We start from the raw sequence: 14797 nt of genomic DNA on the forward strand, positions 1-14797 counted from the left end.
TCTTCTGGGCTCTGCCTCAAGCAGCAGTAGATAACGTCACTAGGAAGGATTGCTTTGTGACCAGGACTGTTATGTGCATAAGATAACAACCTGTCCCAGTACAGGTGATCTGTGTACATTAACATTACCATAAATATGTTTGTAGAGACAGTAACGTTGTTGAAATTGTTGAAATGTCCCCATATGCTTGTAAATTAAAACAAGACTGTCTTTAAAATAAACCTCTGAACCAAGACCTGCAGTTAATATGGTTGGCAAAAGTCACATGGAGACTTTCTTTTGCATAAGAAGTTGTTATAAGCATAATCAGGAATTAGTGTATTTGACATCCTGAAAAATAGGTGGTGATACCACGAATGTAGGACAGCTTCTAGCCCTGAGATAAACTATTGTTAACTTGTGTGAAATCTACCTTGTATATGACTTCTCATTCTTGAATCAAGTAACTTGTATTTTAAATCTCTCCTAGGAACTGATCTGTGGTGAATACTGTAACAGCAAACTGCAAGCTGTAGGCAAGCTCAAGACTGCAGTACAATGTCATCATGTTAACTGTAAAACTTGTCTGTGTGTAAATCAGCACGCTAATAAATGTCACTTGTGGTTAAACACATGAATGTGTGACAACTGTTGTTCCTCGTGAAACAAAGTACTTCCTTTTGCAGAGACATGGTGGGTTAAAAGAGACTTTTTATCAAACTCTACCATTCAGCAGCAAATGCATTTATTTTTAAGTCAAATCTCTTGTTTTTCATGCTGGTATTTCAGGTATATCAATGAGAGAGATGTAGCTGCCATTTAAAGCATTTTTTTGCTTACTTCACTTCATGATTAATAAGTATTTTGCGGAAGTAATCAGAAAGTATGTCAGCAGAGAACATAAGCACATAATTTCAAAACCGTAATCAAAAATACATCTGCCAGTTCTCTCCCACTGCTGGAAGTGGTGTGCTGTTGTTTTTAAAGTTCTCCCACTGGGGAGTTCATCTTCCTCGTGTGCTCAGAACAAACTAATCCAGTGAACATCGTGAGGTCTAAGTTGAAGACAAAACTGCAAGTGAAATACTTCCCGAGGGATGTGTGTGCATAATGTCCCACTGCAGAGGAAGGAAGACAATATACTTACATAACTGGCATCAGATTTGTGTTCAACTAGATGCTGTTACCATCACTGTAATACAAGTGACCCAAAATAAAACACGAGGCATTGCTTTCTGCAGAGTATAATAAACTCTCCTTTCCAAGAGTATAATAAAAAGTGCTTTTTTGTGTAAAAACTTGTAAATATATTTTAATCCTTATAAAAATAAATTGTTTATCAAATCTTTCAAGTATTATTTTGTAGTATTGGTATATATTTTTATTTTAAAGTGTTTTATACATACAGTGGCTATGAAGGGCATAAGACTTTTTGTCAAGGTATTACCTATTGATTGCTGTTGAATTTCTGTCTCTAGCTGCAAACCATTCCATCCATTTTGCTGTACGAAGTGATAGGAAGAAAATTTACAATAATTAGGGTACAGGGGAGGGAATACCACACCAAAATACAGTGTTCGCAATTTTTTTGTGCTAGTATAACTCAAGCTATAGTTTGAAAGGGAAAAATCACACAACGATGAGTACGAGCTCTGCAATAATATAGACCAGCAATGTTATAGAACTATTAAAAAAAAAAGAATGTCCATATTTAGTCTTGTCCTGCTCTGTTTTTCTCCCTTCACCCCCCAACGTGAACTTGAATGGCTCTAGGTGACGTTCTGTCTGCAGCATGCATAATAAAATAGATACTGCCTTTATAGGTCTTACAGATGTGTATGTGTTCCTAGAACAGTAGCAAGTTCATTGACAAGGCATGGACTGTGGTTACCTGAAAATAAATAAATTTGATGAGTTGATAGCATATTTTGCTGTTGCTTATGATCCTGATACACACATACGTGCACGTACATACACAGACTCTATATTACATCGTGTCAAGCAGTAATATTCAAAAAGTGAATACATATACAAGAAAGGCTGTAATGAGGGTACTTGCCTTCATAGTGGATCTTTTTTGGGAGAGATTCAGTGTCAACAGTTGTTTAGGAAAGTAAAGCATAGCTGCTGTTAATTTCAAAAGCATCATATTGTAATACTGAATATACTTTGGCCAGATACAGAGGAAAAAATCTAAGTGTTATTTTTGGTATGCAGTTGATGGCTACTGCTTTTTCTTTAGTGAATGACAACAGGCTTATCTGGAGAATGTTTTCGTGTTGTCATTGTTCTTACGTTTCCTTTTCTGGACTGGCTTCCACTTCTACCTCTTCATATTCCTCAACATCTGCAGTGGCATCTTGGTACTGTTGGTACTCGGAAACAAGGTCGTTGGTGTTTCCCTCTGCTTCTGAAAACTCCATCTCATCCATGCCTTCACCAGTGTACCAGTGGAGAAATGCTTTTCTTTTGAACATAGCTGAGAACTGTTCAGAAACCCTGATGAAGAGCTCCTGGATGGCTGTGTTATTGCCAATAAAGGTAGCTGCCATCTTCAGCCCTCGCGGCGGTATGTCGCACACAGCCACTTTGACGTTGTTAGGGATCCACTCCACAAAGTAGGAGCTGTTCTTGGTCTGGACAGCCAGCAACTGTTCGTCCACTTCTCTGGTAGACATTCGGCCTCTGAAGATGCAAGCCACAGTCAAGTAACGCCCACGACGGGGGTCACAGGCTGCCATCATGTTGCGCGCATCAAACATCTGTTGAGTAAGCTCTGGCACCGAAAGGGCTCTGTACTGTTGGCTACCTCGAGCCGTCAGTGGAGCAAAGCCTGGCATAAAGAAATGCAGGCGAGGAAAGGGCACCATGTTAACAGCCAGCTTCCGCAGGTCTGCATTCAGCTGGCCAGGAAAACGGAGCGAGGTTGTGACACCGCTCATCGTTAGGGACACTAAGTGATTGAGGTCACCATAGGTGGGATTGGTGAGCTTTAAAGTTCTGAAACATATATCGTATAGCGCTTCGTTGTCAATGCAAAAGGTTTCATCTGTATTCTCTATTAGCTGGTGGATGGAGAGGATGGCATTATATGGCTCTACGACTGTGTCGGATACTTTGGGGGAAGGCACAACACTGAAGGTGTTCATAATCCTGTCCGGATATTCTTCTCTGATTTTGTTGATGAGGAGTGTGCCCATACCTGAGCCTGTACCACCACCAAGTGAATGGATGAGCTGGAACCCCTGAAGGCAGTCACAGCTCTCACACTCGTTCCTGACCACATCCATGACATTTTCAATCAGTTCAGCTCCTTCTGTGTAATGGCCCTTAGCCCAGTTGTTTCCAGCACCTGAATTACCTGTAAACAGAATTACAGACAGAACAACCACAAAATTCACAAGAGTAATTTTTAAAGACTACAAGGGTGGGGTTAAAAGGGTGGTCTGAAACAGCTGGCCCCAGTTACCTTGCTGTACATACCATGAATAAAATTGTCAGGTCGAAATAGTGGGCCTATTTTGCTGGAGCGTACGCTGTCCATTGTACCAGGTTCCAGGTCCACCAAGATAGACCGGGGTACATATTTATGGGCTGGAACAAAAGAAAATGACCAACTACTGTTAGAAAACAGACAGGCTTACAAACTACTCTAAAAAAATCCAACCCACCTACAGGTTTGGGATGGTGATGGTGGTGGCTTTTTTGTTTGTTTGTTTGTTTTTTAACTCTGTTACTTATTTTAACCTTTATTTTGTCTCTGTAAATTGCTGACATCCTAACAGCACTGTGCACTTACAGTAAGCCTCGTTGAAGTACACGTTAATTCGCTCAAGCTGCAGTGATGCATCCCCACGGTAGTTTCCAGCGATATCAATTCCATGTTCATCACTTATCACCTCCCAGAACTGAAAAAGGAAAAGAGATTCAATACAGCCATCATGATTTTTTTTTCCCAGCACAATGTGTCCAGCAGCAGCTCTCATGCCTTGTGCCTGTGACTCCACACAAAGCAGGAACTGCGGCTGAAGTGAGGGATGATTTGCCATGTACGGGTTAGACTGCAGAGGGTAGGAGAGCAATTTTAGTACGACCAGCTGAATGAAATGCAATGGAGCCCATCAGAGCGGGGGGCTTCCTCTCCTCCTCTCCCTCCCAGTAAGTTCAAGGGGAGAGTTTAGTAGACCAGTTATGCTGGTTAAATATTGCCTGTGCACTAGAAAAGGAAATATTGCCTCTCTAGAAAAGGAAAATTGATATTTGTTTAAATAGCACAGAATTTATATTAGTTTAAATGACACTGGTACTATTTGGTATGAACATAACAAAAGCCTGTGTTGGTCTGGGGGAGGTGTGTGCTTTGAGGCCTGTCACGCACAAGTGGGGCTGCAGCACGGCAACACCAGCTCAGCCAAGTCTGCACGGGAGCAATGCTTTCTGCAAGCAGATACTGGGCCTGTATGGCCTATCTTGACATTCATATGGGTGTCTTGTACTGGGGCGCTTATCAAGGCAGCTGCCACAGCAGTGTTAATGCAGACACACCCAGCCAATATAATGAGCAGGCTATTTTAATTTTAAAGGTCTTTCGGGTTAGCAACCATTTCAACTCTACACCTACAACATTGCGAGCACGTGCATGGTATATTTATGTGCATGGGTGCTTTTATACTGGTCCTATTAGACATAAGCGGTTTCCAGGACAGATACAACAGAAAAATTATAAACTTTTCAGTGTTCACACTGGCTGCATTCAAACTGTTTGGGGCTAGCATTGCATTTCCTGGCCATCCACAGCATCGTGTGCTGTGGATATAGAATATATCAATTAGATATAGGCAATAGATATAGGCAATAGATATAGGCAATAGAAGAAACCAAGGTGATGTTTGTGGTAGCGAGAAATGGAGGAAAAACAGAACGGAACACTCCTTCAGCTGTCATGTGTCTTCAAAGATACCCCCGGCCCCAAATTAACCCTGATACTTTTCTTTCTTTTTTTTCTTTTTTTTTTTTTTTCAGCTTCCTCCTAAGTAAACAAAAGGGTGTTATGGACATTGTACAGCAAAAAGAACGTTTTTATTTTTTATTCTGGCACACAAAGTCAGCAATGACTGACGTCTCTAAGTAATATCTAACCATTGTTTAAACTACACAAATATACTCCGAATGACATGACTGCCTCTCACAGGAGGCCAGTTAGGCAGGAATCCTTAACTTAACTTAGAAAAGCCTAATTGTTTGCTGACAGCACAGGTCATTCTGTTGACTAACACAATCCCGTATTAACGATTATTATGTGGCAGAGTTAGTGCTGTATGTCTGAACTAAAGTACTGGCATAACAAACTTGCAGTCATGAAGTTGTTGGCTCCTTCACTTGTCCTGGTATTTTGCAGACTGGATTAATGCCCCTGGGAACATGAGTCCCAGCAGGAATGCTCTGGAGCACTTAGAATTGCTGTGCCATAGTTATTGCAGATATAAGACCATTCTCATATTATTATTAGTTTTACAGTTTTTGCAGAATGAAAAACAGTCTTTGACAGTCTTACGATCAGCCTTTGAATGAGGAGCACATCCGTCTTACAACTTTCACATCAAAACACTCATAAGCATGGCTGGCATGCCATGCATCCTATCATCTAGTCAACAAAGTAGTTGTCCCTCCCTCAAAGTCCCCATCTGTTAATGGTGTTTGACCTGGTACCGATGACAGCACTTACTCCTAAGGACCAAAACTGAAAGGAGACCTTACCTTTGCTCCAATTTGGTTTCCACACTGGCCAATCTGAAGATGCACGATTTCACGCATTTTGTGCAGCTTAGACCTGTTGGTAGCTACAGCCCAGCACAGGCTTTCTAGCTGCAGTCCCTAGAGCAAGCCCTCTTTCTGCTGCTCTATCAGCTACACCCAGCACAGTCCGCCCCAAGGGGCCTTTTTATACTGGTGAGATTGTCACTCACCCAGCAAGGGGAGTAGCTGACTCCCCGCAAGTGGCACATCAAATTTGTCGCAAAAAGGCAAAGTACATATTCACTGCCCACGGATAAGGTATAAGAGCACAGGTACATTGCTGAGAGTGGCTTGGAAGAGCAAATTGTGTCTCACATGTACACACACACACTTAAGAATTAATTGCAGTTCTTTGTGCAGCAGTGTGATTCAAAACTCTGTACACGTTGTATTTGTGTTTCATTATTTTGTGCATAATATATGTATATATGTACATTATTTTCTGTATTTATATGTATATAGAAATAGTAGAGCCAAAAATGAGCAATGTTAAGCACCTGAACTGTCACAAGATTTAAATTTTACACATCATAACAGTCAAACAGGAGACCATCCATAATCAAAACAATAACAACTTCTGAGCATTAACCTCTTAGAATGACAATATTCAGCACACTGCCAGGCAAACTTGAAGTTCACTGATAAGCATAATTTTCATGAAGGAAGGGGAGAGGGTCAGTAACAAAAAGTACTTTGTAAGACATAAATATATGATATATGTTCCTTAAACGTTTAATAAGAACCCATACATTTCATCCAATCTGAGATCTGAATCAATTTGCAACTAACTTGCACAGATGTTCTCTCTCTCTCTCTTCCTCCTCTCTCCTGCCATTAAGAAATACAGTATTTCTAATGTCATATTTCTCATTTTCTTGTATCTGAGATGAAGTATTTCAGAATTTTCCAGGAAAATGCTAGAGGTGAAATCCTACTTCCAGTGCAGTTAACTATAATGTCCACTGTGTGAAATGTGTCACTGCTTTAAAGGAAATAACGCAAGCCTGAGCAAAACATGGCACAGGCGTGTTGCCTGCTGATAAACAGGGCTAATATCACTGCGCAACAGAAACCCAGAACAGACGGCCTTCTGGAAGCTTGTAGTAGTTTTATTATGTCAGATGACTGCCAGCGCTTTGCAAGTTTTCTTTTTAAGGATAGGGAGAGAAACTAGAATTAGGAAAGCACCTTTAATTATTTTGCATAAAAAAGGCGACAGTGGAAGGACTTGACTCATTAAAAGTAACTACTACTTTTACCAGGTTATGGGTTGCTAGAGATAAGGAATCTATGAGCTTCCATATTGTTACAAAACAAAAATCAGCTTATTCCAGACTTCCCCACCACAGATGACTTCCACTTTTTTCCACCAGCCAATGAAGGAACAGATGACTGCTCCTAAGACAAAGTTTAGTACCACATCCACATCTCAAAAAGTAGCTAGCAAACATTGTTACCCTCCGCAAAGCTATTAACTGTCCTCAACAGGGAGTATTAACAGCAAGATTTACAATTCAGGCATATTGATTTTGTTTCTTTAGAACACAATAGTTTTATAATTTTCCAGAAAATAAGTATTCTCTAAACAGTTTAGTTTCCATCGCAAGACAACACCACAGTTATGTTCAAAATTGCTGAATTGTAAATATTTTCTAATGCAAAATGCTGAAAAGATTATTTGGAGATTTGCATTGCTTTGAAAAGCACGTACTTTTTATCCATACACATTTCTTGTTTGTTTTCATAGAATCACTGAGTGTCCCGAGTTGGAAGGGACCTACAAGGATCATTGAGTCCAACTCCTGGCTCTACACAGGGCCATCCAAACACCAAACGTGTGTCTGAGAGCCTTGTCCAAACACTTCTTGAATGCCAACAGGCTCAGTGCTGTGACCACTGCCCTGGGGACCTTGTTCCAGTGCCTGAGCACCCTCACGGGGCAGAACCTTTTCCTAACAACCAGCCTGAACCACTCTGATGCAGCCTCATGCCCTTCTGTACAATTCCAAATTGTGTCCTCAACCGCTACATTCTGAATGGGAGCTGCAGTGACACAATGTGTCGGAAAGCTACTGGTAGAGAGAGAAAAAAAAAAAGCCACTTAAAATATCTAATTTATTCATTTGCAATAGCCACAATTTATGAAGAAGCTGAAGGTTTGATAATTTGTTGTCCAAAATATTTGGCAAAATAATTTCAGCAATAAAAATATTGAGAGCATTTCACAAGAAAAGGGGAAATAAAAAAAAAAAAAAAGGAAGTGAAAAAATATGCAATCACTAAACATTGTTTTTTCTCTTGCTAAAAATAGCTCCCTGGAATCATGTGCCTTCTCTGAAGTATTTCCTAATACAGTCTTTAAAGTTATTGCATGACACAAAGTCCCTGACTGCTTCGTGAAGGTGGTTTGTGCCTCTTTTTTCTTGCCTCCCCTAAACACATTGCTGTGAACCCCCAAGTCTTTCTTTATACCAAACTTGGCATATGGAAAGCATGTTTCTGTGTAGATTTTGTTTGTTTGCAGGTCTGTCATCCTTCATCTCAAGACGAAGAAAACCAGCCAATGAAGGAAACCTCAAGCCTGCTAACTGCACAAGAACACTTCCCAGGCACGGCCAGTACACATGTGCTGCTGTAGATTAGCAGCGTGTGTCTCAAGAGAAAGAGGAGGATGTGGCAGAAGGGTTGGCTCCGAGCACCTTTCGGCACAGAGGCGATTAGGGCAGCCTGGCACTGGGCAGACTCCTACCCGCCTGCCCTGCAGCGTCTGTTATCAGCCTGCCCACTGCTTCCACTGCCCTGAGTGGGCCCGAGATACCAAAGCCCTGGTGATGGGTGTAAGACCACAAACAAGCCATGTTTTTTGGTTGCTGGGCTGGGGTTTTTGTTTCTGTTTTGTTTTGTTTGCTTGCTTGTACCAGCACAGTATGCATTAGCAACAGATATGCCTGCGCAAGGGCCTGTATTCCTCTTTAAACTCTAGTATAAGAGGGCTTAAAAATTCAAAACTTGAGACTGCAAAACTAGGAAAAAAAAACAAACCTGCCTGCTGTATGTAATCACACAGTTGCTGGTTACAGCCTTGCATGACACTGATGTATCAGTCTGAAGGCAAAGAAACCCATATCCCATTCACACAGGGTGTGCATGTCACAGGTAGAGGTCCTCCTGTCACAAACCGCGCACCGATAGCCACTGTATTTATTGACTCATCGCACTATTTTAACAGCTTTTTCTTTGTATGTGTGTGCTTGTTTTAAACCAAAATTACTCGGTTGTGAGTAATGTGAGAAGCATGTGAGATGGAGACCTTCCAGCAGCACCAGAGGGAAGCCAGCACAGCACACCGGCCGAGTGGGCTGCGGCTGCCCTGATCCAGAGGCAGGGAGCAGAGCGGGCCCGGCCAGTTGAGCTCTCTCATTACACTCACTCCTTCTCCCCTCAGAAATTAATTACACCCCTCAGAAATTAATTACACGCTCTTCGCCAGCCTTCCACGCCTCTCCACCACCGAGCCCAGCGCCAGGGGCTCCCCTCAGCGGCTCCCCGGGGGGCAGCCGGCCGGGCCCGCCCACGGCAAGGCCCCTCCCGCCGCCCTTAAATCAGCGCCGGGGCCGGGCTCCTCAGGAAGGTTTTGCCGCCCCAGCATGGAGGGTCCGGCCCGGCTCCTCGCCTCCCTCCTGCTGCTGCTCGCGGGCTGCTTCGGTGCCTGCCGGGCCGGCCTCTACTTCAGGGAGGGGCAGAGCTGCTACCGGCCGGCCCCGCGCAGGGCCCTGGGGCTGAGGTGAGCTGCTCCGAGCCGGCTGAGGGCTGCCCGCCCGTCCCCTGGGTGCCCGCCCCGGGGCTCGGCGGCGCTGAGGGGGAGCCCGGGGATCAGCCACAGGGACCGAGAGGGGCACGGGGGGGCTCCGGGGCGGCTCCGGGGCAGCCCTGACCCCCTCACAGCCCTCCGGGCACCTCACGGGTGAGAGAGCCCGGTCACGTTGTCCGCGGGCACATGACCGGCGTCACATTGCGAAAGGCTGGGAGTCCTTGGTCTTTTTTTTTTTCCTTTTTAATTCCCACCCCCCCTTTATTTTTTTTTTTATTTTTATTTTTCAACTTCCCCTTATTTGCCTGAAAATATACGGCTTAGTAACGAGGGAAGCTCACTCCTTCTGTCTCCATACAGAACCTACCCCCGGCCTCACGAGTACCTGGACGTCTCCACGCTACCAGAAAGCTGGGACTGGAGAAATGTTAACGGCATCAACTACGCCAGCACCACTCGGAACCAGCACATCCCGCAGTACTGCGGGTCCTGCTGGGCCCACGGGAGCACCAGCGCCTTAGCAGGTATGTGCTGGGCTGTCTGCTAGCTCCTCACCAGCCAAGGTGTTGCCCTCAGTGATTTAAATATTTCTTGCTAAGCAAAGGAAGTTTATCTTAAGGTTACAAAATAGCTGATGTAAAGAAAAAAAAAGTGCCAAGTTGCTGCAGTGACTAATGTAGCAAAACCAAGCTTAGACATCTGTGAATACCCCAGGAAAAGGGCAAAGGCCAAGCTGGCAGCTGAAGGCACAGAGTTTTGGTTTCGGTAGAGAAAGCAACCAGAGGAAGGCTGTCCCCACCCTCTCAAAACTACGTGGGGGGGGGGGAAGGGGAATACTGGGATGGTTAAAAAGCTGTTTGCAGAGGGATTACATTTATAGCTCCTGCCGAATTGTTGTTCAAGGCCTGGAGTAGGAACTGGGTGTACTGTCCCTCACCTTGGAGGGGTGGTGATAGTAGAAGCAGATATAAAGCAGTAAGTGTGTCCCCTTCCCTCTGGCTGTACCTCTGGCTGCTGCACCCTCTGAAGCAGCAAGGGGCTGCGTGCTGCTCCAGCAGTGCCTAGCTATGAGGAAATGAAAGGAGTTGCCCTTGGTGGGAAGGGCCCACACAGTATTACCTTAAAGAGCCCTGTTATTTAAATGAATGTCTACCGCAGCATGCAGACACAACTAGTTTCAGCAGATGGGTATGTCCGCCCTTTTCTTGAGAAAACAGAAGTAGAGGTTTATGTTAACTGGAGAAATGCTTTCTCTAGAGAGAATATATTATGACTTGTATGTAACTGCTTTGGCTTAGTAACATACTGGAGAAGTTGTTTGCATAGGATGTTTTAAGAGGATCAGCTGTGAAGGAGAAATGGAGGAAATACTGCAGAAATTGGGAGACAGTGCACGTGTGCGAGGAGACAGAAGCACCTGTAAAGTCTCTGTTCTTAAGCAATACAATATAGATGTTTATGAAGGCTGCCATGATGTAGTGCAGTACTAAGATATATAGCTAAGAAGCTGCTAAATTTTATCTAACTTTTGGTAAAACTTTATTGTGTATGTAGCTGTGCATGTATGTGCATTGAGTACCTAAAGCATTCATTCCTTCTGTTCTTCCTGAAAGTCTATGCTGGGATAACGCCTTGCTAATTCATACAGAGCACTCCCCCAGTTCTCTGTCAAAGTAGAACTGAATGTCACTAGTACTAATAGGATTAAAAGTACTACAGTTGCATGACTTAAGCCCGTTAATATCTTGTGAGAAGCAGTTTATAAATATTGATTAGGAAGCCAAGCTAGCTAGCTCTTTCAGGCAAAATAAGGCAGTAGGATGGTGATGCCTGTCTGAGATGGCAGAATAATGGTGAGATGTTTACTCAGCAGTGTGGATGTACTTTTGAAAGCTCTTCCTTGCTTTAAGCTTGTGACAACTGTCTCCCAGAAACCCGGGCTGCCGGAGCTTATGACTGTCTGCATGAGTTTATACGTAACTCTTTACTTCTGGAGAGAGAGCTGGTTTCATGATGTGTATTTAAAGGCCAGGAAATAGATCTAGTTTTCAGACATTGTGACTTGAATTAAGAACTCTAGAGTACTTAAAGGGTTTAAATGGATCTTACTCATCTGCATCTTTTTGATTAGCTTTTAATGGAAAAAACTTGCAATGAAAACCCACAAAAACTCAGCCTGCCTATTTAAGCTAGGTATTGAGACACATAGCATGACCTATAACTGAGGCTTTTCCAACCACAAACACGGTTGTCTGCAAATGGTTACAGGTTCAATGAAGGCAAGGGTGTTTCAATACTTGTAACAGCACACATTCCACTAACGTTTACTGATTGCTTATAATTGCAGATCGAATCAACATAAAGAGAAAAGGTGCATGGCCTTCTGCCTACCTCTCTGTACAGAACGTGATTGATTGTGCTAATGCAGGATCCTGTGAAGGTGGAGACCACACGGGTGTTTGGATGTATGCCCATGACCACGGCATTCCAGATGAGACCTGTAACAACTACCAAGCTAAGAATCAAAGTACAATGCCTATTTTCTTTGCTGTGTAGGGCTTCAGCCCAGATTTGGCAGATTTTAATATACAGAAATGATCATTTTCTGTGTTTTTTTCAATTTACTGATTCCTGCCTTTCAGTGTAGTACCAGCTGTTTGACTGACAGATTTTCCTTACAGGTCTCTGTCTAGACAGCATAACATGAAATTATGTCCAGACAAGTTTGCACCAGCTGAAGTGTTTAAACTCAATCTTTTAAGTCTGTGATATACAATCACTAATGTAGTAAAATACTTGAGAGAGTCAACTTAAACAAAGGAGAAATGAAACCTTTGTTTCCAGTATTACTGGAATAGTGTCTATATTTATAGAGAAGCACAATCGAATAACTTTCTCTAAGCAGTTGTGCCAATGAAGTAAAGGATAATAACTAATGATTGTAGAGACTTTAAGTGTAATTTCTAGAAAGAATTAGTTCATTGGAGATAAGTAATTATTCTTTTTAGTATCTACCTCAAATGAAGTTAAAAGAAAAAAGCTCAGTGTGTTATTAATTCATGGGAAGAAAAGCATTATCTTGTGATAATCTTTCTCTTCGTAGAGTGCAAGAAGTTTAACCAGTGTGGAACCTGTGTCACTTTTGGAGAATGCCATGTGATAAAGAACTACACTCTCTGGAAAGTTGCTGACTATGGTTCTGTCAGTGGAAGGGAAAAAATGATGGCAGAAATCTATAAGAATGGACCAATTAGGTAAAAAAAAAAAAATTATCTACTAGTAATATTTGGACTGGAATGCTTGGAATTCAGTTTAATGACTGAAGTGTACTTCTCCAATCGAGCAGATAGTAGCAGCCCTGCACTAATATGCAGACTTTAGCTTGTTTGTAGAAAACTGAGCTCAGAAGTCAAAATGCAAGAAAATAGATTTTTAGCCAGGCTCCCACCCTGATTTCTGTGTATAAAAATGCTTGCTCTGTTTTATTACAGCTGTGGTATAATGGCTACTAAAAAGCTGGATGCTTATACTGGAGGACTCTACACAGAGTACAACCCTTCACCTACCGTGAATCATATTGTATCTGTGGCCGGCTGGGGTGTAGAAAATGGAACAGAATACTGGATTGTTCGTAATTCTTGGGGTGAACCCTGGGTAAGGAAACATGGGAAGAAATATGTTTGCAGCACTGCTTTAGAGGAAAGGTGGAGTTTTACCCACTTGCTAAGAGGATGCTGCAAAGGCAGCTTGCAGGTAGAAAGTAAAACTTTATTTGAATTAAACTTTAAATTTAAAAAAAACTTAACTAAGCTGAAGACAGATATTTGGTTAAAGTTTCTTAGGTAATGTCAACTCAATCCTAAATGCTGCCCTTTCATGGATATGCACTTCCTGTTATGGGCCACCATAAATCTGTTAGTTGTAGGCAAAAATCAAATCATATACATAGAACAGAAGCAGACTGCCCCTTCAAAAAAGGCTGTTCTATGAATGTAGCTCTATACTTCTTGAGTGAATTCCTAGCCTCACTTCTAAACCATTCCCATCTGGAAAACAAAAAAGGTTCAATAGCATAGTTAGCTTATGTTTTCTGAATCACAATGTCTCTGCTTATACTAATGCAGATTCTTTCTCTACAGGGTGAAAGAGGATGGCTGAGAATTGTGACAAGTGCATATAAAGGTGGAAGAGGAGCACAGTACAATCTTGCTGTTGAAGAGGACTGTGCGTATGGAGATGTTTTACTTCCTTGATTCTATACTGTACATTTTTGTTTAAAGAATAGTCTAAAACTTTCACAGTTCAACTTTCAGGCAGTTTACAAAATTAGTCCAGATAACACAACACACAGTATTAAAAATGAAATACAGGTTGCCTTCAGATAACTACTTAAAATTTAAAAATTAAAGTAATTTACCCATGAAAAAATGTTGTCTGCTTTGATGCACAGTATTTAAACCATATTGTCTTACAGAAACTATATGTAAATTTGTGTATAAATATATATTTTTAAAATACAAATTATGCAGATGTAACTAAAAAACTATGCGCACTATACTTACACTAAACTAACAGTAGTGAGCAAATATTATACAATTATGCAGATATAAAAACAAAGCTAAGACCAGATATTTTACATTCAAAAACTAAATCTCCCTGTTGTAGCTTCGGCTTCCTGGTGAAAAAATATTGCTGCAAGTCTCATGTGATACTGTTGCTTTTATCCAACCAAAATTATAAGAGGAATGTTGATCAAAAGATGTTAAAAGTACTTATCTACTTTTTATTTTGCTCTATTTTTTTTTGCTTTAATATATGACTATCTGTACTACTTTTCTCCTAGAGGCAAAGTCTAGCCTGCCACAAGACAGAGCTCTTCTCATGCTCACTAATATGAGAAAAGGTAGCAAATTCTATTCCTTAAAAATAAATCAGTTACTAAGTGGCAACCAGTGCCATATTAAGTGGCACTGCTCATTACATTTAATAAACTGACAATGTTCTCTTTTACAATTGTGTTTACAGTGTAAGAGCTTATTATTAATGTCTTCAGTTACATTTTATTATTGTACGTAACAAGCATTCTCATGTGGCAGACTAGTTACCCAAACCCTTTCCCAGGATGGTACTGCTTTTACTGGGCTTCTTCTTGTGACAGGGTTGTTCAACAATCTGGTATGTAGCAAACTATGATGTTTTAAAAACAAATCA

The 14797-nt window shown here is 41.8% G+C and overlaps 2 protein-coding genes across 3 annotated transcripts; one reads left to right on the forward strand and one right to left on the reverse strand.

Annotated features, from left to right (window-relative positions):
* Positions 1-1262: 1262 nt before the first annotated feature.
* On the reverse strand, positions 1263-6724 carry TUBB1 (tubulin beta 1 class VI). Of its 2 annotated transcripts, XR_014573080.1 has the most exons (5): positions 5737-6705; positions 3779-3887; positions 3463-3573; positions 2039-3340; positions 1263-1870 (listed from the first exon to the last, which is right to left on the reverse strand). XR_014573080.1 is itself a non-coding variant. In XM_083801794.1 (4 exons), exons 1-4 carry the CDS (start codon positions 5791-5793, stop codon positions 2271-2273), a joined length of 1347 nt encoding a protein of 448 aa, XP_083657920.1. In that variant the 5' UTR covers positions 5794-6724; the 3' UTR covers positions 1263-2270. The 2 variants fall into 2 exon arrangements, 1 of the variants encoding a protein (XP_083657920.1); XM_083801794.1 differs by having other exon boundaries at positions 1263-3340; positions 5737-6724.
* Positions 6725-9373: 2649 nt separating this feature from the next.
* Positions 9374-14014, forward strand: CTSZ (cathepsin Z). The gene is made up of 6 exons (XM_083801802.1): positions 9374-9559; positions 9947-10110; positions 11934-12113; positions 12690-12840; positions 13078-13240; positions 13726-14014. The coding sequence occupies exons 1-6, from the start codon at positions 9423-9425 to the stop codon at positions 13837-13839; spliced, it is 909 nt and encodes a 302-aa protein (XP_083657928.1). The 5' UTR covers positions 9374-9422; the 3' UTR covers positions 13840-14014.
* The last annotated feature ends 783 nt before the right edge of the window (positions 14015-14797 follow it).

Source organism: Anser anser (assembly GCF_964211835.1).
Source record: "Anser anser genome assembly, chromosome: 16".
Taxonomy (NCBI): Eukaryota; Metazoa; Chordata; class Aves; order Anseriformes; family Anatidae; genus Anser; species Anser anser.

What these genes read in the sequence shown, in the direction of transcription:
- CTSZ (XM_083801802.1), top strand. Translation starts at nt 9,423, where the DNA reads ATGGAGGGTCCGGCCCGGCTCCTCGCCTCCCTCCTGCTGCTGCTCGCG. An exon ending in CGCAGGGCCCTGGGGCTGAG is followed by an intron (nt 9,560 to 9,946) that starts GTGAGCTGCTCC and finishes GTCTCCATACAG; the next exon opens with AACCTACCCCCGGCCTCACG. An exon ending in TATAAGAATGGACCAATTAG is followed by an intron (nt 12,841 to 13,077) that starts GTAAAAAAAAAA and finishes GTTTTATTACAG; the next exon opens with CTGTGGTATAATGGCTACTA.
- TUBB1 (XM_083801794.1), bottom strand. Translation starts at nt 5,793, where the DNA reads ATGCGTGAAATCGTGCATCTTCAGATTGGCCAGTGTGGAAACCAAATT. An exon ending in GTACTTCAACGAGGCTTACT is followed by an intron (nt 3,574 to 3,778) that starts GTAAGTGCACAG and finishes CTTTTGTTCCAG; the next exon opens with CCCATAAATATGTACCCCGG. An exon ending in ACCTGACAATTTTATTCATG is followed by an intron (nt 3,341 to 3,462) that starts GTATGTACAGCA and finishes TTCTGTTTACAG; the next exon opens with GTAATTCAGGTGCTGGAAAC.